The sequence below is a fragment of the Bufo bufo genome, chromosome 5, assembly GCF_905171765.1.
Source record: "Bufo bufo chromosome 5, aBufBuf1.1, whole genome shotgun sequence".
In the NCBI taxonomy this organism is placed as follows: Eukaryota; Metazoa; Chordata; class Amphibia; order Anura; family Bufonidae; genus Bufo; species Bufo bufo.
Genome location: NC_053393.1, coordinates 220,334,000 through 220,359,794, shown reverse-complemented (window position 1 = coordinate 220,359,794; position 25,795 = coordinate 220,334,000). Strand labels below are relative to the sequence as shown.

Genomic DNA, 25,795 nt, shown 5'->3' with positions numbered 1-25,795 from the left:
CACGCCCGGGATGTACCATGGCAGACCTGGCTCCAATAGTCTGCTGGTGGTGTCAGTAGCCTGGCCATGTAAGGGTTGACTGTCCCCATCGGGTTGAGCCCATGGACACTAACTATGGCTACCGTCAGTCGCTATATGCCTGGAGACTCTGTGCAACAGGTACTCCAGAGTCTCTAGATCATTTGTGCCAGGTGGAAGTGGGAGACACTGCGGCGGAGGCTCTGCTGGACTCAGGGAGTCTGGTGACCCTAGTAAGGACTACCCTGGTGCGGTCCCCTGAGTATACTGGTCGGAAAGTCGGGGTGATGTGCATCCACGGAGACTTAAAAGACTACCCCACCGTGCTGGTGTCCCTAACTATGGTGGCCGGTAGATGGACCCACGAGGTGACTGTCGCCACAAATCTACATTATGAACTCATAATAGGGAGAGACTTCCCGGGCTTCTCAGCACTGTGGCCTGCTATGAGAGTGACTGATACCCATGAGACAGGAGTAACCCTAGCAGAGTGGCCTGGCTCAGGGACGAGACCAAAACCCTGGGAACCTGAGACCGAAGGGCCAGCGGTAGGGATGACCGCCACTTCGGTTGAAGAGGGGGAGACAACCCGACTAAGTGTGATGGTGGGAGACGTGGAGGACTTGCCGCCCGATCATGAATTGGCAGACCTCAATATCTCCGGGGATAATTTTGGTACCGCCCATTGTCGGGACCCAACCCTATCCCGCGCCTGGGAAAATGTGTTAATAGTAGATTGTGAACATCAACAACCTGGAACAGAGTCAGTGTTTCCCCGTTTTGTGGTTCATTGGGATATGTTGTATCGGGTAAACCAACTACGGGGTGAGCCTATTGAACAGTTGGTGGTCCCCAAGGCTTATCGCAAGCTTGTGTTAGATGTAGCCCACCAACACGTTATCGGGGGTCACCTGGGGCTGCGGAAAACTCAGGATCGTATTTTACAGCGGTTTTACTGGCCCGGCATATTCAGAAAAGTTGAAGAGTTTTTTAAGTCTTGCCCGACCTGCCAGATAACCAGCCCCCAGCCACATTTCTGTAGTCCCCTAGTACCACCCCCGATTATCGAAGTACCGTTTGACCGAATAGCTATGGACCTCATAGGCCCATTACCGAAGTCGGCCAGAGGGTATCAACACATTTTAGTCATTCTAGACAACGCCACTCGGTACCCGGAGGCGGTGCCACTACGACATGCCTCAGTTAAACTCATAGCTAAGGAATTAATGGCGATGTTTTCCCGAGTAGGACTACCTAAAGAGGTTCTGACCGACCAAGGGACCCCTTTTATGTCCAATGTGATGAGGGAACTCTGTAAGTTGCTGCACATAAAACAGCTACGTACGTCCGTTTACCATCCGCAAACGGACGGTCTGGTAGAAAGATTTAACCAAAGATTAAAAAATATGTTGAAAAGGGTGGTGGCTAAAGATGGGAAGGACTGGGACCTCCTTCTGCCCTATCTCATGTTCGCAGTGCGAGAGGTACCCCAGGCCTCTACTGTCTTCTCGCCCTTTGAACTGCTATATGGCAGACACCCTCACGGTCTCTTGGAGGTGGCCAAAGAGGTGTGGGAACAACAACCTACTCCACATAAAAGTGTCATTGAGTACGTTACCCAGATGCAAGATCGGATAGAGACAGTGTTGCCTCTTGTTAGGGAGCATATGGAGGCAGCTCAGCGAGCCCAGAGTCGGGCATATAATCGGCAGACTCTGGACCGGATCTTTAACCCGAGTGATCGGGTTTTGTTTCTGGTGCCGACCATGGACAGTAAGTTCCTGGCTAGGTGGCAGAGGCCCTACGACGTACTCGAAAAAATTGGAGATGTAAACTAGAAGGTACACCAGCCAGGGCGGCTAAACCCAGCGCAGGTTTACCATGTGAATTTACTCAAACCATGGAAAGATAGGGAAACTGTACGGAAGATAGCCCGCAGCCAGGTTTTCTAGAAGGAGAGGTACCGGCCCCGCTGTCTGATGCAAGAGAGGCAGCTGCCACATTAAAAATTGCTGACAGCCTCTCCTCTAAACAGACTCAGGAGGCCAGGGTTTATTAGTCGGAACACTCATGTGTTCTCGGACCTCCCTGGACGCACTTCAATATGACATTCACTGAGCCTCAGGCAAAAGTCTGATTTGAAACCATACCGGGTACCCGAAGCTCGGCGACAAGCCATATAGGAGGAGGTGCAGCTAATGTTGCAGATAAACGTTATTGAGGAGTTAATAAGTGAGTGGGCCAGTCCTATAGTATTGATACCCAAGCTGGACGGGACGTTGCGGTTTTGTAATGACTTTCGAAAACTTAACGAGGTTTCCAATTCCGATGCGTATCCCATGCCCCGGGTGGATGAGCTCATCGAGAGGTTAGGAGAAGCCCGGTATTTTTCTGTTTTGAACCTCACGAAAGGGTACTGGCAGGTGCCCTTAATGATGGCTGCCAAAGAGAAAACTGCCTTCATCATGCCTGAGGTGCTGTACCAATATAAGGTCTTACCCTTTGGTCTGCATGGCACCCCCGCCACTTTTTAGCGTCTAATGGACATTGTGCTTTGTCCACATCGTTGGTACGCTTCGGCTTACCTGGACGATATTGTCATCCACAGTACCGACTGGGAAAGTCACCTACCCAAAGTGCAGGCTGTAGTGGACTCCTTTTGGAAAGGTGGCCTAACCGCTAACCCCCAAAATATGTTCGATAGGGTTAGAAGAAACTAAGTACCTGGGTTATGTCATTGGGCGCGGAGTCCTCAAACCCCAAGTGAACAAAATAGAGGTGATACGGATTTGGCCCCGACCTGTCACCACTAGGCAAATAGTCATTTCTGGGAATGGTAGGCTATTACATGAGGTTTGTTTACCACTTTGCTACTCTAGCCGCACCCTTGACAGGACACTTGAAGGGACACAAGTCAATGATGGTTCGCTGGGATAATCGGGCGGAAGAGGCTTTCTCCGCTTTGAAGTCGGCCATGTGCGGGTTCCCGGTTTTGGTGACGCCGGACTTCAAAAGGGAGTTTATAGTACAGACTAATGCCTCCAAAGTAGGCCTCGGTGCTGTACTATCTCAGGAAGTCAACTGGGAGGAGCATCCCGTTGTCTTCCTCAGCCGTAAGCTCACCCCAGCCAAGACCCGGTATAGTATAGTGCAGAGAGAGTGCCTGGCTATCAAGTGGGCACTAGAATCTCTCCTCTATTATTTATTGGGGAGCAAATTCCGCCTGGTGACCGACCACTCCCCTCTTAAGTGGATGAGCCAGGCCAAAGACAGAAATGCCCCGGTCACCCGATGGTTTTTCTCCTTACAAAACGTTTTCGGTGGAACACAGGGCAGGCCGGTTACAGGGAAACGCGGATGCCCTGTCCCGGGTACACTGTCTGGCGTGTGTTCACCTCCTCAGGGTTGAACAAAGAGGGGGGATATGTGACACAGTAAGAGGTTTTGTCTGTGAAAACAGGTATTTTCCTCCCAGCATGTGCTTCTGGGCTGATTTACAGCCAGGTGAGATCAAATACCTGACCGGATTTTAAGTGCCGGTACGGGTTTTGGCAGCACCTGGCTGTCCCTAAATTGACAGCTGGGCTCAGAAGCCAGGTCTCTGTGTTGGGATCTGGGAGCCTTGTGTCTGGATGAAGCCTTGCTACCTGTTTGGCATGAAAACAGGTTGGTGCTGTTATGGTGTCAATTACCACCTACACTGCAAGGTTACTTTTTGTTTGATTATGACTGTTTGTTTTGTCCCTTGCCTAAAGTGTGAATAAAACACTGAACTGTTTGATCCAAAAAACTTGTTTTTGCCTCTATACTGCGTCCGCTAATCCTGTCTACCAGAGCGAAACCCCAATATATAATTTTTCCCTACTTGTTAATTAACAGCAGAAAATCATATGTGAATTTTTTTGATAGATATGTAATAATATTCTCCTACATTAGTAGATTATTAAGAGAAAATAAAGAACTTGTTGAGGTTAATACTTGAGCTTTTTGTTTTAGCTGCCATCAGAAGATCCAGAAATCTATGAAAACTCCTCACAATGCCTGTCACTGATGGTCCAGCTTTATGGCGGAGACAACCAAGATAGTATGACCCCAGATAACATGGAAAGCTTTGCTCAAGTTCTGATGTCCAAGAGAGAACCCAAGCAGCAAAAACTACTGCTGAGAGTAATTAAGCGGCTGGTGAGTCTGTGAAAATTTACTTTGCTTACTCTTCATGTAAAATATTACCAACAGCATATAACACGTTCAGTTCTGCAGAAAGGACTCAATATTAGTATGCATAGTATGTCACGGATGCACCTGTGTTAGAATCACTTTCTGGGTGGTCTTCCTATAAATAGTTATAGTTTAACTGAAGCAGTTAAAATAAGACTCATTATTCTGCAATCAAAAGGTAAACAATTGGGAACTCTCTCAATCTATAGACAGAGTAATCATTATTTGGTAACCGTATACACTGATGTGTTTTCCTTCTTCTATACTAACCCCCAAGTATGTATCAAGAAGGTTGCAAGACAGGAAGGAGGTGGCTACCATGTATATCCAGTGGATATAAAAAGTCTACACACCCCTGTTAAAATGTCAGGTTTCTGTGCTGTAAAAAAATCAGACAAAGATAAATCATTTCAGAACCTTTAATGTGACCTATAAACTGTACCACTCAATTGAAAAACAAACTGAAATCTTTTAGGTAGAGGGAAGAAAACAAAAAAAAAACTAAAATAATGTGGTTGCATAAGTCTGCACACTTATAACTGGGGATGTAGCTGTGTTCAGAATTAAGCAATCACATTCAAAATCATGTTAAATAGGAGTCAGCATACACCTGCCATCATTTAAAGTGCCTCTGATTAACCCCAAATAAAGTTCAGCTGCTCTAGTTTGTCTTTCCTGAAACTTTCTTAGTCGCAAATGCCATGGTCCACAGAGAGCTTCCAAAGCATCAGAGGGATTTCATTGTTAAAAGGTATCATTCAGGAGAAGGGTACAAAGAATTTCCAAGGCATTAGATATACCATGGAACACAGTGAAGACAGTCATCATCAAGTGGAGAAAATATGGCACAACAGTGACATTACCAAGAACTGGATGTCCTTCCAAAATTGATGAAAAGACTAGAAGAAAACTGGTCTGGGAGGCTACCAAGAGGCCTACAGCAACGCTAAAGGAGCTTCAGGAATATCTGGCAAATACTGGCTGTGTGGTACATGTGACAACAATCTCCCATATTCTGCATATGTCTGGGCTATTGGGTAGAGTGGCAAGAGGAAAGCCTTTTCTTACGAAGAAAAACATCCAAGCCAGGCTACATTTTGCAAAAACACATCTGAAGTCTCCCAAAAGCATGTGGGAAAAGGTGTTATGGTCTGATGAAACCAAGGTTGAACTTTTTGGCCATAATTCCAAAAGATATGTTTGGCGCAAAAACAACACTGCACATCACCAAAAGAACACCATACCCACAGTGAAGCATGGTGGTGGCAGCATCATGCTTTGGGGCTGTTTTTCTTCAGCTGGAACTGGGGCCTTAGTTAAGCTAGAGGGAATTATGAACAGTTCCAAATACCAGTCAATATTGGCACAAAACCTTAAGACTTCTGCTAGAAAGCTGAACATGAAGAGGAACTTCATCTTTCAGCATGACAACGACCCAAAGCATGCATCCAAATCAACAAAGGAATGGCTTCACCAGAAGCAGATTAAAGTTTTGGAATGGCCTAGCCAGAGCCCAGACCTGAATCCGATTGAAAATCTATGGGGTGATCTGAAGAGGGCTGTGCAGAGGAGATGCCCTCGCAATCTGACAGATTTGGAGTGTTTTTGCAAACAAGAGTGGGCAAATCTTGCCAAGTCAAAATGTTCCAAGCTGATAGACTCATAGCCAAAAAGACTGAGTGCTGTAATAAAATCAAAAGGTGCTTCAACAAAGTATTAGTTTAAGGGTGTGCACACTTATGCAATCATATGATTTAAAAAAAATATTTTTTCTTCCCTCTACCTTAAAGGGTTTCTATCACTTCATATCACATATTTAGGTGTCAGACACTAGCGATCCGCTAGTGTCTGCTCTAACAAACCATCCTAATATGATAGGTTTTGGGGCAGCCGTTTTGCTAAAATAACGACTTATATCTATATGCTAATGAGCCTCTAGGTGCTATGGGGGCGTCATTAGCACCTAGAGGCTCCGTCTACCTTCCTAAACTGTCGCCGCCCAGCGCGTCCCTCCAGCCCGCCCATCTCCTGCTGAATGCGATCCTCTCCGTGCGCGTCTCTGTTCTGCGCATGCGCAGTGAATGTCTGACCGCTTCCCTGCTCAGACATCTCCACTGCGCCTGCGCCGATGACATCATAGTGCTCCGAGGAACAGGCGCAGTGGAGATGTCTGAGCAGGGAAGCGGTCAGACATTCACTGCGCATGCGCAGAACAGAGACGCGCACGGAGAGGATCGCATTCAGCAGGAGATGGGCGGGCTGGAGGGACGCGCTGGGCGGCGACAGTTTAGGAAGGTAGACGGAGCCTCTAGGTGCTAATGACGCCCCCATAGCACCTAGAGGCTCATTAGCATATAGATATAAGTTGTTATTTTAGCAAAACGGCTGCCCCAAAACCTATCATATTAGGATGGTTTGTTAGAGCAGACACTAGCGGATCGCTAGTGTCTGACATCTAAATATGTGATATGAAGTGATAGAAACCCTTTAAAGATTTCAGTTTGTTTTTCAATTGAAAAGTTCTGAAATGATTTATCTTTGTCTCATTTTTTTACATCACAGAAACCTGACATTTTAACAGGGGTGTGTAGACTTTTTATATCCACTGTATGTCTACTTCAGTTCATCAAGCCCTATAGATAGTAGTCATCTGTGGATGGTCAGAAAACCTTGGCATGTGGCACATATAGTAGACTTTTTTTTTCAATGTCCAGTGAAATCTGAAAAATGATGGTCTCCTTGGCTAGACTACTCTTCTGATGTACACGGTGATACAGTATACAAGCACAAGTACTTTTTTATTTAGTGAAGTGCCATTGCTCAGGAGTAGGGATGGGTCTAGACTAGGTGTGTGTGTGTTGTGCTGCATAATTACTGTTTATAGGGTACTTTGTCATTGTATTTCTTGTTCTCTTTATTTGACAATTTTTCTGCTCTTAACTTGCCTACATGTGGTTATTGTGATGAGAATTTTTTGTTTGTTGTGCTGTTGTTTGTTGATTAAACATTTAAAGGGGTTGTGAAAGACTGAAAAGGTTTTCGACAAACCCTTCCCAATTTGGCCAGACTTGTAAAGGAAAGATTACTTACCTGCTTACTTGCGCCGCCTCCCCGCCCCTTTTCCTCCAGGCCTTAGATGCTCCACTGGGCTTCCTCTATGTCAACATCTAGTTTGACATCACCGTACCCAATCACGGCAGTGACTGGCTCCCCTACGTCATGACATATGGTCACATGATTCAAAGGGATCTGGTCTCCTGGATGGTAACATTGAGGGAGCCAAGCAGAGCATCGCTGGCCTGGAGGAAAAAGAGTGGGTAGATGGTGCCAGGAAGCAGGCAAGTAATCTTTCCTTTACAGGTCCAGCTAAATGGTGAGGGGGATTTGTCAAACCCCCCCCCCCCCCCCATTCCTTTCACAACCCCTTTACAGTGACCCGCTAGATCTCCTTAAATACGTAACATAACATAGGGAAATGTTGAGCTAAAGTACTAGGTGAATTCCTCATCCTCTCTGCGTTCGTATACAATGACTGCTAACCTCTCAGACTATCCTACCGACACTGGTCTTATATAAAAGAGTCCAATTGCCCCCCGAAACAATGCCAGAACAGGTCAGAAGCACAGAGGTTAAGAAATGATAAGCTCAGAGTCCTGTCTACAAATGCTCGCAGTTTAGGTAAAAAAATCAATTAACTTGGGTCAATAATGGCATCTGAGAATGTAGACTTAGTGGCTGTTACGGAGACATGGTTTAATGAAAGAAATGACTGGGACATAACCATACCAGGGTACTCTTTATACAGAAGAGACAGAGAAGGCAAGAAAGGAGGAGGAGTGGCCCTGTATGTGAAAGATAGCATTAAATCTAACCTAATACAAGTTGGTGAGGCCAACATAGAGTCAGTTTGGGTTACGTTGCAGTTTGCTAACCATGCAGTAACTCGTGTAGGTGTGATATATAGACCACCTGGTCAAGTTAAAGAACTAGATGATCTACTAGCTAATAGCTAAAATCACAATGAAAGGAGAAGTTATCATTATGGGAGATTTCAATCTTCCAGATATAAACTGGAAAACCAAAATAGCAAGTTCTACCAGGAGTACAGATATTCTAAATTCCCTACTGGGGTTATCTCTACAACAAGTGGTTGAGGAGCCAACCAGGAGGGAGGCCATTTTGGATTTGGTATTTACAAATGGGGATTCGGTATATGATGTCATTGTAGGCGAAACCTTGGGATCTAGTGATCACCAGTCAGTGTGGTTTAATATAAGAACTGTGAAAGAGTCCCACCACACAAAAACAAAAGTTTTAGATTTTAGAAAAACAGACTTTTCAAAAATGAAATTAGTCATAAATGAGTCCTTATCAGACTGGAACGGATTACATGGAGTCCAGGAGAAATGGGACTACTTAAAAGGTGCATTATTGAAGGCAACAGAAAATTGCATTAGACTTGTCAGTAAAAGCAAAAAAAGGAGGAGACCACTGTGGTACTCAGCAGAAGTGGCCCAAATCATTAAAAATAAAAAGCTAGCATTTTGTAATTATAAAAAAAAACAGAGCAATGAAGATAAGGAAATCTACAAGATTAGGCAGAGAGAGGACAAGCAAGTTATAAGAACTTCTAAAGCGCAGGCAGAAGAAAAACTAGCTCAGTCTATGAAAAAAGGGGATAAGACATTCTTCAGATATATAAATGAAAAAAGGAAATTAAAACAAGGAATAACTAAATTAAAAACAAAGGACGGAAGGTATGTAGAAGAGAATAAAGGGCTAGCCGACTGCCTTAATGAATACTTCTGTTCAGTTTTTACAAAAGAAAAAGGAGAAGGACCTCCACTAGAAAGGGTGACTAATAAATCGTTTGATGCATGTATCTTTACAGAGGAAGATGTTCTAAGTTTGCTGTCTAAGGTGAAGACAAATAAGTCACAGGGGCCTGATGAGATACACCCAAAATTATTATAAGAGCTTAGTGGTGAGCTGGCAAAACCGTTAACAGATTTATTTAACCAATCATTAGTAACAGGAGTCGTCCCGGAAGATTGGAAATTGGCAAATGTCGTGCCCATTCACAAGAAAGGTAGTAGGGAGGAATCGAGCAACTATAGACCAGTGAGTCTGACATCAATAGTAGGCAAATTAATGGAAACCCTATTAAAGGATAGGATTGTGGAACATCTAAAATCCCATGGATTGCAAGATGAAAAACAACATGGGTTTACTTCAGGGAGATCATGTCAAACAAATCTTATAGATTTTTTTGACTGGGTGACTAAAATAATAGACGGTGGAGGTGCAGTAGACATCGCTTATCTAGATTTTAGTAAGGCTTTTGACACTGTCCCACATAGAAGACTTATCAATAAACTGCAGTCATTGAGCATGGACTCCCATATTGTTGAGTGGATTAGGCAGTGGCTGAGTGACAGACAACAGAGGGTTGTAGTCAATGGAGAACATTCAAAACAAGGTCATGTTACCAGTGGGGTTCCACAGAGATCTGTACTGGGACCAATTTTGTTTAATATCTTCATAAGTGATATTGCAAAAGGCCTCGATGGTAAGGTTTGTCTTTTTGCTGATGACACAAAGATATGTAACAGGGTTGATGTTCCTGGAGGGAAACGCCAAATGGAAAAGGATTTAGGAAAACTAGAAGAATGGTCAGAACTCTGGCAACTGAAATTTAATGTGGATAAGTGCAAGATAATGCACCTGGGGCGTAAAAACCCAAGGGCAGAATATAGAATATTTGACACAGTCCTGACAGTATCTGAGGAAAGGGATTTAGGAGTAATTATTTCAGAAGACTTAAAGGTGGGAAGACAATGTAATAGAGCAGCACGAAATGCCAGCAGAATGCTTGGATGTATAGGGAGAGGTATAAGCAGTAGAAAGAGTGAAGTGCTTATGCCGCTGTACAGAACACTGGTGAGACCTCACTTGGAGTATTGTGCGCAGTACTGGAGGCCATATCTCCAGAAGGATATAGATACTCTAGAGAGAGTTCAGAGAAGAGCTACTAAACTAGTACATGGATTGCAGGATAAAACTTACCAGGAAAGGTTAAAGGACCTTAATATGTATAGCTTGGAAGAAAGAAGAGACAGAGGGGATATGATAGAAACTTTTAAATACATAAAGGGAATCAACTCGGTAAAGGAGGAGAGCATATTTAAAAGAAGAAAAACTACCACAAGAGGACACAGTTTTAAATTAGAGGGGCAAAGGTTTAAAAGTAATATAAGGAAGTATTACTTTACTGAGAGAGTAGTGGATGCATGGAATAGCCTTCCTGCAGAAGTGGTAGCTGCAAATACAGTGAAGGGGTTTAAGCATGCATGGGATAGGCATAAGGCTATCCTTCATATAAGATAGGGCCAGGGACTATTCATAGGATTCAGATATATTGGGCAGACTAGATGGGCCAAATGGTTCTTATCTGCCGACACATTCTATGTTTCTATGTTTCTATGTAGTCTGAGACACTCCCTGAACTTCCGAGTAGAGTAATTGTGAATTTCTCTGCCTGATCATAGAGAGAAATGTGCAGGTGTACAGTTACAGCTGTTCTTTTCTCTCTCTGCATGTATCTCTATGATGGGGGCAGGAAGGAACCAGGAAAATGATCAAAAGTTTTTTCAGCCCCCCAAAGCCTGAAATCAATTCCATGTTCCTCTTGCTCACCTGGGGTGGTGTACGGTTTCTCCGCATCTGCAGCATGCTACGATTTTATCTCCGGCCAAATAAACTGAACACTTGCCGGAATGTATTAGTGCCGGATCCGTCATTTTTTTTCCATAGGAATGTATTAGTGCCGGCATACAAAATACTGGAATGTGAAAAAAAATCTAAACGGATCCGTTTGTCCATATGACAAACGGACAGACGGATCCATTCTTGCAATGCATTTTTTCTGACTGAACAGGCATTTTTCAGACTGATCAGGATCCTGATCAGTCTGAAAATTGCCTAATCAGTCAGAAAAATGCATTGCAACACCGGATCCGTTTTTCTGGTGCCGTCAGGCAAAATGGATCGCATGCACAGACCGGAATACCAGACCCGTCAATGCGGCAAATTGAATGCCGGACCCGGCACTAATACATTACTATGGAAAAAAATGCCAGATCCGGCATTCAGGCAAATGTTCAGTTTTTAGGGCCGGAGATAAAACCGCAGCGTGCTACGGTATTATCTCCGTCCTGAAACGTAAATAAGACTGAACTGAAGACATCATGATGCATCCTAAACAGATTGCTCTCCATTCAGAATGCATTAGGATAAAACTAATCAGTTCTTTTCCGGTATAGAGCCCCTAGGACGGAACTCTATGCCGGAAAAGAAAAACGCTAGTGTGAAAGTACCCTAACTTAGTTATTCCAGATACCTATAGCTTGCCCTTGTATCTACATACCTGCTGCTCTCCCATTTAATTCTGCCCCATAGTGTCTCTTCTGTTCACATTTGTTGCTTTATGTCAGTACACACATCCTTGTTTACCAATGAATAATTTTATAGACTTTTTTTTAGAAATGTCCTTGTGATAGGGGAGCGAGTGGAAGTAGGTATCTTAAAATGTTTTGTAAATAGGCATTATTGTGTACCGCATAGCTAGGTTAAATCTCGCAGCAGACAGGCAAATGTAATAAGAAAGATTTTAAGCCATCTTGGAGTTTGGGAAGAACAGAAACTCTGCTAGCAAGATGTCTGTATATTGCATTTTATAATGGTTTTAAAAGAAGCTATTACATTGTAATGTGTCCAGTAAACTACATCATAAGTTTATAACAAATGTAATCAGTGTGTTAATGTTCAGTTCTATAGCCCGTGGTTTGTGTTTTTATGTTAACATGGCAGATTCACGCAGATTCTCTCCCAGACACAAGTAGCATTATAAGTCTCTCTTCTCTTCGGGTTGCTCCTAGCAGATGACCCCCATCATTATCATTCATATTTTATGTTCCATATCCCATGCTTGGAAATTCAGTCCTCAGCAGTTTGAAAATGTATATCCGCTGAATATAAAGAAGAGCATTTTTCATTACTAGTCATAACTAATATTCAAGATGGGATCATATAGAGGAACATTACCCTATACAATCATGTCATCAAGCAGTTTAATTGCAAACTGATGATCACAGACGTGCAGTAACATATGGCTGGAGTATAGGGTGTTAATGTTCCACAAAGCAACCCCATAACAGCGTAAGCACTGTGTTCCTTCCAGAAGACAGAATGTGCATTTGCAAGACACAATTTCTTTTTATGAGGCACAGTGAGTAATTTATTTAAATCGGTTATACCATAGCAGATAAAGGCTATGTCCTGATTTTATTCTCCCAATTATCTATTTATTCTACTTCCCTAAGGTAATGTTTGCATAGATTCAGCTTGTGTGTACTACCAAATGACTAGGCTAGAATGAGTTTAACTTTAGAATATTAGTCCATACTACTTTTTTGGATTCAGATGTTTTGCATTTAAAATGTTTTTGTAGTACATTTTATTAGGGAAATATGTTAATTTCTATTGCTTATCACCACTGAGGCCCGTTATTTGCTGCAGCGACACACATGACCCCGGGCCAGCCACCGGAAGTTTGCAGGAAGAGTGGCACCAGGGAGCCAGAATGGAGCAGATGAATATGCTGGGGACAATTAAAAAAGGCCAAACAGCTGGACAACACCTTTAACTACTCATGCAACAACCATTTTATTTATCCAGTGTGCAATCAGTTTTTTCAGTGGCTAGCACACTAACCCATCCATTTCTATAAGAAAGAAAGAAAAAAACATGGCACACCATGGTGAAGTACGCATGCACTAGAGACCTAGAATGACAGGTACGTAATGAGGCTCACTGGATAGAGTTTTACAGATGCAGGCACAACACATGGACCCTCCAAAGTAAGGAATGAAGATAACCTCAGCACCGACCACTGGTAATCCAGAGGGATCCCCGAAGCTAGCAGAAACGTGTCTAAAAGAAGCAGGCTGAGGAGAGCAGGTCTATGGGACTGTGAAGTCAACAGAAAGCAAATGGAAGACATCTGTGCATAGTCGGTTTTTTGAGGATCTGTTGCCAGGCAATAGTGGTGATTCCCCAGCATCTTGATTCAGAGATCTACTCAGAGTGCAGAGAGAACCCAGGATGTTCATGCTGACCAGTGTGTTTTCACTGGATTCAGACATCATGCCACTCCATATTGATGCCAAAAGGCTTATCATCTTAGTGCAGGATCACCCAGAGATTTGAGACTTGTGGTTGGACTTCAAACGTGACCGTGTATGAAAGGATGCAGAGTGGGAGGAGATATCAAAGGAGCTGCTGCCACAGGAATGGAGATGTAGATCATATACAAAGAGAAACAAGATCGGTAATGTCATGACGACTTTACGTGCCCGCTGTCTTTTTGCCATCTGAGCAGACACGGGTGCCGCATCTGTGACTATGTTGTTGCCTTGAATCTGCCGGGATTGCGTGTCTGGTGTTGAGGGCCACAGTTTGACTGCCATGCCTCTTCCTCTTTCCCATAGGGCCTGTGCATGCTCTTCTCTTAAAGGGCCTTAAAGTGCACCTTAAAGAACACAATCTTCTTCAGCCATTGGCAAGGCACCTGTGGATATTTAACGCACCTTTCCCAAGGGAGATTTGCCTGAACAATAGGTATTCTAGCTTGATAGTCCTTGTGAAGATGTGCTTTTGAGTCTGTCAGCCTGTGTACTGAACTCTGTCTGTTTATCAACTCTGGCCCTGAATTCTGCCTGTTTACAGTATTGACCCTCAGCTCCTTGCCCTGACCTCAGACTTGTTTTATGGATTCGCACAAACTCTGCCTGCCCTGACCTTGAACTATTTCATGACTACCAGTATTGCCTGATCCCTAGGTGCTATGCCAGATGTCTCTGACCCCTGTGGGTCACCTGCCAAATACACCATGACTATTTCAAAAGGTAGCAGCCTGGTGGCTTTCCTGCAGTGAAGGCTCCCTGTACAGGGATTAAATGGTGAAAACCAGGAGACTGCTAGGATGTTGCCCTTAGGTCTATCCCAAAGCCAAACCGGTTACTTGGTACAGTGGTGCCACATCCACTGTCCGTTACAGGTAAGTGTACTCACAGGTATCCCTGCAAGTTCCTGCAGAAATAAATGCCCCCTACCCAGGCCTGCCATGTGACCCAGACAGTTTGAGCAACCATAACTGACCCTTCATTACCACCATGTGGCCCTGTGTCTGTTGGTCTTCCCCCTTTTTTTGACACTTAACTAATTATTACCATGTGACACATAGTTGGCACAACTGTAAAAAGCTCTTTTGTTACTGCCATGCAGGGGCGGATTGGCCATAGATACTACAGGGAAATATCCCAGTGGGCCCATACCCAAGCCCTGCTCACAGCCATAGGCTGAGTACAAAACTATCTGATGCTCTCAGGAGCCTCAGCTACTTACGCGCCTGTCCGGTTTTAACTGTAGACATCCTCAGGACAGTTATACAATTGAATACTGTGGCAGGGGTGGCAGTATTTTGTGCTGCATTGTGGTATTTGGTTCTGCTGGGGTGGTATTTTGTGCTGCACTACGGTATTGCTCACCCTGTCTACTTCTGTTGTCCCTGCTTACTTGTGTTGGCCCTGCCTACTTGTGTTGCCCCACCTTCTGTCAGTTTGTATTTGCCTTCAATATACGGTAGGAGCCACTTTTAGTTTCGTTTAGTTTAGGCTACTTTAAAGGGGTTTTCCGAGACTTTACTACTGATGACCTATACTCTGGATAGGTCATCAGTATCTGATCAGTTGGGCTCTGACACCCAGGACCAGTGATGGTCAGTTCGCAGTGTTTGCCAACGAACACATGCGGGCTGCCATCTTAACTCACCCGTCCGGCGATGCACAGGTAAGCCCCTACCTGTGCCTGTGCCAGGAGCCGGTCTGAAATCAAATGTGGTCACCGGGAGCAGGCCGATGAAGGCCTCCGGCGGCTGTTCTCGGAACTGCCTGCTCCCGGTGACCGCATTTGATTAAGCACTATGGAATTTCACCTTATCACTTTAAGAGAGTATTATAAAAAACAGAGAATACCAAGGGGTTTGAGGTCGCATTTGCGCCCTAATTTCTTCCCGAATAATGGGGACTTTTGTAAAGCCTTTGAGGCAGTGAACAATAAATACTCTTTTGAACTGATGTTGTTAAATATAGAATTCCTTCAGAAAGAGGTGGAAAACCTCAAGAAGGTGCTGTGTGATCTGGATGCCCAAATGCAAGGCCTGTTGAGTGTGGAGGATTATGCAGTATATAAAGATAAAATGTCCCAGCATGTGTCACGACATAGAGCGGAGGTTGAACGTGTGAAAAGGAACAAGTGGCATAGAGATCTGGATGATTATCAGTTCGGCAAAGTGTATAATTGGCAGTCTACTCAATCCCAGAGGAATAATCGACGAAGGAGAGGGAAACGCTTTGAACAAGGCAAATTTGGCTTTACCACAGAGGACTCTGACTCAACTGATGAGTCAGGTACATTTAATTTTTTAGGAATCAACAGAGGAGGAGGAGAGGTGGATATCGAAGGGGCGGTAGGAAACATCACTGACCCCATAAAAAATCTACCACCGATACAATCGGGTCCCCCGAAACATCAACAGGGCCGAGCCACGAGACGGGGTCGGAAACAGTAGACCTGGTTGTCAATATCTCCTCCATACAGTTAAGTGAAGCACAGATTCAAGTATTAAGCCGTGGACTGACTTTTTGCCCTACTATCCCTCGGGGCTGGTTTGAATTGGAATTGGAATTGGACCTTCAAAGGTTCTACAGACTTTTAAGGTTAAAAGCATTTTTTTCTGTTAAAGAAAATACCATTAACAATGGGATCTCTGGGGATTCTGGGACTGTACTATCATGTCATAAATTGGGGTTAAAGAATAAGAGTCAATTTGTTCCACCACAGAATAACCATGTTGTTGAGGCATACGTAGAGATAATAAAATAACGCATTGAGGAATTGAAAACTGAAGGAGTTAGAGCATCAAGGCACAATCTATCAAGGATTGAAAGGCAGGCTATACAGGAGTTAGAGAATAATAGGAAGTTGACTGTGAAACCGGCGGACAAGGGGGGAGCCGTGGTTGTGATGGACACGGATAAATATTTGAGTGAGATAGCCAGACAGTTGGATGACGGTGAAGTGTATGAGTTCCTCATGAAGGATCCCAAATGGGATATAGCAGGTATCTTGGGAGTGATGTTGGATAAGGCTTTAGAGGATGGTATCATTGATGATGATTTTAAGTAATTATTTACATGTTAGCCATCACATCACTCCCATGATATACAGTACAGACCAAAAGTTTGGACACACCTTCTCATTCAAAGAGTTTTCTTTATTTTCATGACTATGAAGGCATCAAAACTATGAATTCCACATGTGGAATTATATACATAACAAACAAGTGTGAAACAACTGAAAATATGTCATATTCTAGGTTCTTCAAAGTAGCCACCTTTTGCTTTGTTTACTGCTTTGCACACTCTTGGCATTCTCTTGATGTGCTCCAAGAGGTAGTCACCTGAAATGGTCTTCCAACAGTCTTGAAGGAGTTCCCAGAGATGCTTAGCACTTGTTGGCCCTTTTGCCTTCACTCTGCGGTCCAGCTCACCCCAAACCATCTCGATTGGGTTCAGGTCCGGTGACTGTGGAGGCCAGGTCATCTGGCGCAGCACCCCATCACTCTCCTTCATGGTCAAATAGCCCTTACTTTCAAAGTTTTCCCAATTTTTCGGCTGACTGACTGACCTTCATTTCTTAAAGTAATGATGGCCACTCGTTTTTCTTTACTTAGCTGCTTTTTTCTTGCCATAATACAAATTCTAACAGTCTATTCAGTAGGACTATCAGCTGTGTATCCACCTGACTTCTCCTCAACGCAACTGATGGTCCCAACCCCATTTATAAGGCAAGAAATCCCACTTATTAAACCTGACAGGGCACACCTGTGAAGTGAAAACCATTTCAGGGGACTACCTCTTGAAGCTCATCAAGAGAATGCCAAGAGTGTGCAAAGCAGTAATCAAAGCAAAAGGTGGCTTCTTTGAAGAAGCTAGAATATGACATATTTTCAGTTGTTTCACACTTGTTTGTTATGTATATAATTCCACATGTGTTAATTCATAGTTTTGATGCCTTCAGTGTGAATCTACAATTTTCATAGTCATGAAAATAAAGAAAACTCTTTGAATGAGAAGGTGTGTCCAAACTTTTGGTCTGTACTGTATGTGCTGCCAAAGATCCACAAAAGTTTGGTGGATCCCCCTGGCCGACCTATTGTGTCGGGCAGGGGTTCCATCTTTATCATTGTCTCCATCTTTCTGGATAAAATCTTACGTGCCCATGCGACCTCGGCCCCCTCCTACATTAGGGACACTTCCTGACAAAATTGAGGGAGATTACACTGCCCAATGAGTTTTTGTTAGTTAGCTTTGATGTTGTATCACTATATACATCCATTGACCATACATATGGGCTTAATGTCATCTATGTGACCCTGGCCAGCACGGGTCTCTCTCCTAGGGAATGCCGGCTGATCCTCAACCACCTGGAGGTGATCCTAAGGAGGAATTATTTCCTCTTTGGTGACACCTTCTACCAGCAGAAGTGTGGGGTGGCCATGGGGTCCAATGTGACCCCCACCTACGCTAACATCTTCATGGCGGAGGTTGAGGATCGGCTGGTATATCGTTCCAAATATTGTGAGAGAGTCCTGTGCTGGTGTCGCTACATCGATGATATTGTTATGATTTGGGAGGGCACCATGCTTGAATTAGAAGAGTTCCATCAACATTTGAACACGGGTGTCCGGGGATTTCAGTTCACTGTGACTGCATCTAACAGTGAGCTGCAGTTTTACGTTTTTGTGCAATAGATAGTGTAGGATATTTAAGAAGGGGGGGGGTGACAAAAATAAGATTCTGAGGAGAAAATAACTCAAATGGATACATACTTTGAAGTCACTTCGGCCTTATGGATTAAACATTGAGTTCAATGTCTCCACCATTGATTGAAATGTTGTTGTGCATGGTCTTTGTGGGTGTACAATTTTGGATATTGTTTTTACATACAGTGGCCTTTTTTTCCCCATTCATGATTGTCTGAGGGGGGGTGTATGGCAATTGTGTCTTGCTGGGACGGTGGAGCAGATGATTATGCTCGCACGTATTTTTGGCGGAACAGAATTATGACATGTGTTAGGTTATACACAAATGAATATATATAGTGTCTCCCGATTGGGGGTATTGTGACATAAATATAGCTTGATCTGATCGCACTTGCGGGTCTGACATTGCTGAATTATCCGGAATAATTATTTGGGTAGTTTGGCATCTATGTCCCTCATCTATATAATGCAGTGTGGATCGCTACAACATTGGGGTATATATATACAGGTGGCTGATTGGAGTTTATGTTATTGGGGCATCTGTGGACACCTGGATGCCTCTGGCGTTGTGGGTTGCCATGGTAACCTAGGGCCGCCCTCTGTGAGGTCAGATGGTTGCGCGTCGGCGTTGTGATGATGTAACCGGGTGCGCCTGTCGCAGCCCAATGACGTCAACGGTAGCAGAGGATGGAGCGAGATGACTCTAAAGAGGCGGACCCACAGGCGCATCAGAGCTAACATGGACCATGACGTAGATGATTGGACAGCTGTACGCACATGCGCACACAGTAGTGAGGAACACGGAATGGTCTAATTGATGCTATGATCTACACAATTGAATACATATATGCATATATTATTCAGCAGTGTCGGACGTCATGTGACGATCGGTTAGGCTAGCAGTGTGATTGGATGACATTCAGGTGAGACATGAAAGCATATTAGGCTAAAAAGGGTTTTGAAAAAGGTGTATATTCATTGGTCGGATCGTACCAGTACCTTGTAATTGGATCATCTGTATTGGGGTGGCGCACTTGTTTTTAACCACTTCAAATCTGGGCCATTTGCCCCCTTCCTGACCAGGCCTAATTTTGCAAATCTGACATATCTCACTTTATGTGGTAATAACTTTGGAACGCCTTTACTTATCCAAGTCATTCAGAGATTGTTTTCTCGTGAGACATTGTACTTCATGATAGTCATAAATTTGAGTCAATATATTTCACCTTTATTCATGAAAAAATCCCAAATTTACCACAAATTTTGAAAAATTTGCAATTTTCTAAATTTCAATTTCTCTGCTTTTAAAACAGAAAGTGATACCTCATAAAATATTTATTACTTAACATTCCCCAAATGTCTACTTTATGTTGGCATCATTTTGGAAATGTAATTTTATTTTTTTAGGACGTTAGAAGGCTTAGAAGTTTAGAAGCAATTCTTAAATTTTTTTAAGAAAATTGCCAAAACCCACTTTTTAAGGACCAGTTCAGGTCTGAAGTCACTTTGTGGGGCCTACATAGTGGATACCCCCATAAATGATCCCATTGTAGAAACTACACCCCTCAAGTTACTTAAAACCGATTTTAAGGTGTTCCGCAAGAATTAAAGGAAAATGGAGATCAAATTTTAAAATTTCACTCTTTTGGCAGATTTTCCATTTTAATCCAATTTTGTCTTTAACACATCGATGGTTAACAGCCAAACAAAACTCTATATTTATTACCCAGATTCTGCGGTTTACAGAAACACCCCACATGTGGTCATAAACTGCTGTATGGGCACACGGCAGGGCGCAGGAGAAAAGGAACTCCACATGGTTTTTAGATGCCATGTCCCATTTGAAGCCCCCCTGATGCACCCTTACAGTAGAAACTCCCAAGACGTGACCCCATTTTGCATACTAGGGAAAAAGATGCCAGTTTTATTGGTACTATTTTTGGGTACATATGATTTTTTGATCATTCATTATAACACTTTATGGGGCAAGGTAACCAAAAAATTGGTTGTTTTAGCACAGTTTTTATTTATTTATTTTTACAGCGTTCACCTGAGGGGTTCAGTCAAGTGACATTTTAATAGAGCAGATTGTTACGGACGTGGCGATACCTAATATGTATACTTTTTCTTATTTATTTAAGTTTTACACAATAATAGCATTTTTGAAACAGAAAAATTATGTTTTAATGTGTTCTGAGAGCTATATATTTTTTTTTTTTTAGAGATTTTCTTATGTAGGGGCTCATTTTTTGCGGGATGAGGTGACTGTTTTATTGGTACCATTTTGTGGGACATACGCCTTTTTGATCACTTGGTGTTGCACCTTTTGTGATGTAAGTTGACAAAAATGGCTTTTTTTGACAGTTATTGTTTATTAATTTTTTATGGTGTTTATCGGACTGGGTCGATAATATGATATATTTATAGAGCCGACCGTCACGGACGCGGCAATACCAAATATGTCTATTTTATTTTATTTTTTCTATTTTTAACATTTTTTATTTTATTCCTTGTGAAACCTTTTTTTTTTTAACACTTTATTATTATTTTTTTTTTTACACTTTTCGTCCCCCATACGGTCATACAAGACCTCTGGGGGACATTTTACTTCACTTTTTTTTTATTTTTTTTTATTATTATTATTATTTTTTTTTTTCACTGTTGATTTCTCCTGTAACTGGGGCTGACATAGTAGACCCAGTTACAGGAGAAATACACCCCCCCAGAGAGGCTGTACAGCGCAATACAGCGCTGTACAGTCTCAGTGCATGGCTGATCGAGGTCTCTGAAAGACCTCACAGCTCCTGCACTCTCCCGCCCTGGTGATCACATGACCGCCGGGCCGGAACAGGAAGCGCATGTGTATGCAGCGATCCAGAAGGCAGGGACTCATGGGCACTGTCCCTGCCTTCTCTCTGGGTTGCCCTGCTGTCACTGACAGCGGGTAACCCGATCAGCAGCTGCACGATTAGCGTGCAGCTGCAGTTTCTGAATGGACGTTCTGGAACATCCATTCAGAAATAGAGAACCACCTCCCGGACATTTATAGTCTATGGGCGGACGGGAGGTGGTTAACATAAATATGTGGATGTAATACAATGTGAACAGGCTTGACAAAGGCTGTTTATCAGCCGAAACGTTGCTGCTATGTGTATCATTGCTTTGAAGTCTCAATAAAGTCAATGATGTGAGATGCTGCTGATACCGCTTGTATTCATCTATATGTTCCGGCCGTTAGATCCAGGGCCATTGGTGAGGCTGTTGCATCTATAAGAATACATCAGAAAGGACCGTGTGGTGCTGCTTCTACATTTGCTTATTGCTGTCCAGAGGATAGGTCATCAGTAGAGATGAGCGAACTTCTGTTTTAAGTTCGGCGTCTAAAGTTCGGCTTCCAGTTAGCGGAGGATCCCGATATGGATTCCGAATTCTGTTGTGGTCCGTGGTAGCAGAATCAATAATGGCCATTATTGATTCCGCTACCACGGACCACAACGGAATTCGGAATCCATATCGGGATCCTCCGCTAACCGGAAGCCGAACTTTAGACGCCGAACTTAAAACAGAAGTTCGTTCATCTCTAGTCATCAGTAGTAAAGTCTCAGAAAACCCTCCCCAGTGGAACATCTGCCATGACCAATTCCATCGGGAACTGAATGAGAATAGCTGAAGCAGTTACACACCACCAGCAAAATGCCTACACTTGTACACTAGGCAGCTGTCCAGGGGCGTAGCTAAAGGCTCATGGGCCCTGGTCCAAGGGTTCAGCTTGGGCCCCCCCTTCCCTCAGTCTTTTGTGGCTAGGGAAACACATAGCCTTCATGCTGCCTGCGGCAAAAAACCCTCCCATTCCAAATTCTTGACCTAACCCCTTCCCTCCAGCCAGAGCTATAACTTGACCAGCATGCACTTTCTATAATACTGGTGTCTTTCTATAATATTGGTGTTTTCTTATGTGGCACAGGGGACTTTGGGCCCCCTCAGGCTCCTGGGCCCGGTAGCGGCTGCTACCTCTGCACCCCCTATAGCTACGCCCCTGCAGCTGGCGTTCCGATGTGATGGGCATTTTTTTTGTTTTTTTTCTTTCTCTACAATCTATTGTCATTTCGGCCCAAGTGGCAGCACAGACATATGGTAAGTACCATAGGTTTACCATAGTCCTTGTTTTCCATTCACTTTGGGGGGAAAAATGTGTTTTACTTAGCCCAAGTGGCGTCATGGATATATGGTAAACAATTTAGGATTAGGCCTCATGCACACGGTTGCCGTTGTTTGGTCTGTAAATTTTAGATCCACAAAATATGCATACCAGCCTCATTCTGTGTGATAGAACTGCCAATTCTTGTCGGCAAAATGGACAAGAATAGGACATGTTCTATAAGTTGTGGAACGGCCCGCACGGATGCAGACAGCACACGTATGATATCTATGTGCAGTCCACATTTTTTGCAGCCCTGAAGAAATTAATGGATCCCCGTGTGAGCCACAAAAAAGGAAAACTAATTGCACCCCTTGTTACTGTGTCTCAGTAAATGTGCTGTGTGTCCCTACATCCTGCATTTGCTGGGGAAGGGGGGCTTAAGTGCCATCTGAAAGCTTTTCCACAAAAAGAAAATGTTAGACCTCATTAAAAACCCAGCACTGTGTGCTTCTGCAGCTGATGATCCTGTACTTCATTGCAGAGACGTCTAGTATCAAAACAAGAGTGAGTGGTCATGCTCTGAATTTATTTTTGTACATGCAGTGCTCCTTTGTGTCTCTGAAAACAAAGTATGGATATGTTTTATTTTTATATCCCTGCACGGTCTACAGAAAAGAATATGTTTGGAGGGTTTGTCTGTCCCCAGCCTCTGCTGTTCTGCCTAAAGCCAGAAAAAGAGGCGCTTGTGCAGCAACCTCTTGAGGTCAAGTGTTCCGCAAGATAATAATGGTAACCTACAAGCCCTGCAGAGTTCTAGCTCACATAAATCCTTCATGAAATATCCAATTTCCTAGAGAGGATGGCATCTCTCTATCTTTCAGACAGCAAGGTGAAATTGATATCCTCATCAAAAGAATTATGTGACAAAATTGAAATGGAAGCCTGTACCTGTAGGACGAGGAGGAAAATGTGACATTAACTGAGCCTAAACACAAAAGCCAGGTGAGGAGCTTCAGCGTTGAAGTAGTTGTTATTTTGGAGATTACTGCATGCTGGCTTTGGTTTTCTATGGGTGGTGCCATGTCACTAAACAAAGGCATTTAGTCATCAGGGACAGAAAACATTTATAGATTATAGGATAGGCGCAGTGCATCAAAGCACAAAAGCAGGTTCCTTCTCAATAAATGTTTTATTGGTGTTGCCGCACATTCCCCATTAGGTAAGGAAAAGTAGCTGGTTCAGGATAGGTCATAAATATCTGATCGGCGGGGGTCTGACACACCCACCGATCATCTGTTTGAAGAAGAGGCGGCGCACGTGATTCAAGGGGGCAGGTCACCGTAATGGCCTGCTATTGACTGCACCCTATTTTCCAAATCCATCATATTGATGAAGATAAAGTATAATATACAAATTTGTTGCATAGTAATAGGCCTTCTTGGGGGCTTGTAGAATGTTTTCAAAGGTTGAATTTTAATCAGAAAAAGGATATTTAATTTACTATTAGTGATTATTTACTGCTAAAATCTTCTGCTTCAGTGTACAGAACAGAACTTACATAAGAAATAAACTTCCATAAGAACGCAAACCGGGCCTCAATGTATATCTACTCTAAACAAAATCCAAACTGTATGAAATGAAATACCGTACATGTGAAATAAAAGAAAAGTGACGGTTTGCTGTTGGCGGTGGCATCTAATTTCTTGCTTTGTTACAGTGCGCCCTGTACTTTGGTTTTTCGGGCATACAGGTAATTGGTTGGCACAGGGTCAGAGCATGGGGGTATTTTTGTACAGTCACACAGATGTAGGTCTCTCACATGAATGATTTTAATGTATTTCCATCACTTTATACTTAAAGTAATTACAGCCTTGTTAGTCGGAGCTTTCATGCACAATCTGTAAATTGCAATTTCAGGCTATGTTTCTGGATCAGAAGCCATAATTTGTGTGGTGCGATAATCCATGATACTTAGCAGGTCTTGGATGGTCTAGCCAGGTAAGATTTTGTAGTGATAGTTATAGCCGCATGAAGCTACAAATTTTCAAAAAAAGAAGCCACTAAACATATTTTATTAATTACTGCTCCTATATGATAAGGATGTAGGAATATATTGTCTAAGTCCAGTACATGTGGCCACTTTAAGGATCTGGGTCAAAAGGATCTCTAATACGACCTCATAGATATCTGTTGGCCCATATTATGCCCGGGTGCCTTCAGCTTTGCACTGAGGCGTTCTCTTAGGGATTATGTAAGATTGCAAGAGTTGTTGCATGCACTAACATACTAAAGATTATATGTTTTGTCCGAAACGTGTAAGCATCGTTTTGGATTTTTTGCACTGACTGTTCTTAAACTTAAAGGAATGAAATAAAAGATTGGATTTTAATGAGTGCCAGAAGACAACCTGTTTTTGCAGCATACTCTACCATATTACTGAGCACAATTCTTGAATGATTATCCTGTGGCTTAAAGGGGTTGTCCAGGATCAGAAAGATATGGCTGCTTTCTTAAAAAAAAAAAACAGCACCACACCTCTCCACAGAGTGTATGTGGTATTGCAGCACTTTAATGGAGTGGAGTTGTAAAAGCAGACAAAAAGAACTAAAACATTCACCCTATGGATACTGGAGGTTTTTTAGTTTTTGAGTTTTAATTCTTCTTCACTATATTCCGTGAGCCATAACTTTTTTATTTTTCCGGTCACATAGCTGTATGAGGGCTTATTTTTTGCGGGACAAGTTGTACTTTATAATTCCACCAATCACTATGGTATAAAATGTTGTGGGAAGCGGTAAAAAAATTCCAAATGGGGTGGAATTGAAAAAAAATAACGCAATCCCCCCACCGCTTTACGGGTTTTGTTCCCACGGCGTTTTGTTTACGGCAAAACTGACCCCATGCCTTTCATTCCCTGGGTCAGTACGATTACAACGATACCCCATATGTATAGGTTTTTTATGTCTAAATAGTGTAAAAATAAATTTAAACTTTGAGAAAAAAACTATTTTTTTATATCACCATATTCTGACCCCCATAACTTATTCATACTTATATCTACTGAGCTGTTTAGGGGCTCATTTTTTGTGAAACAATCTGTACTTTTAATTGATACCCTTTTGGAGTATGCGTGACTTTTTGATCATATTTTATTACATTTTTTTGGGTAAGAGAAGCAATGAAAAAATGGCAAATCGGCCATTTTGACCTTTTTTCCGTTACGCCATTCGCCGTATTGAAATATATATTTTTCTATTTTAATAGTATGGGCATTTTTGGTTGCGGTGATACCCATGATGTTGATAATTATTGTTATTTAGGTATTTATTTTTGATTATACGGAACAGGGAGTGATTTAAACTTTTATATATTTTTTTATATATTTTTTAACTTTTTTTTATTTTTTGTGATAATTATGTGCCTCATATATGAGCTTATTACATTTTTTTTAATTTCTAATTTTGGTTTATCAG

At 42.8% G+C, this 25,795-nt stretch overlaps 1 protein-coding gene across 4 annotated transcripts in view; it reads left to right on the top strand.

Moving 5' to 3' along the window:
• Window positions 1-25,795, top strand: part of ULK4 (unc-51 like kinase 4) — an 837,710-nt gene that overhangs the window by 630,291 nt on the left and 181,624 nt on the right. For all 4 annotated transcript variants that reach the window (XM_040432903.1, XM_040432904.1, XM_040432901.1 and 1 more), the window contains exon 35: window positions 4,015-4,200. In XM_040432903.1, coding sequence (XP_040288837.1) covers window positions 4,015-4,200 — 186 coding nt within the window. The remainder of the gene's footprint in view (window positions 1-4,014; window positions 4,201-25,795) is intronic.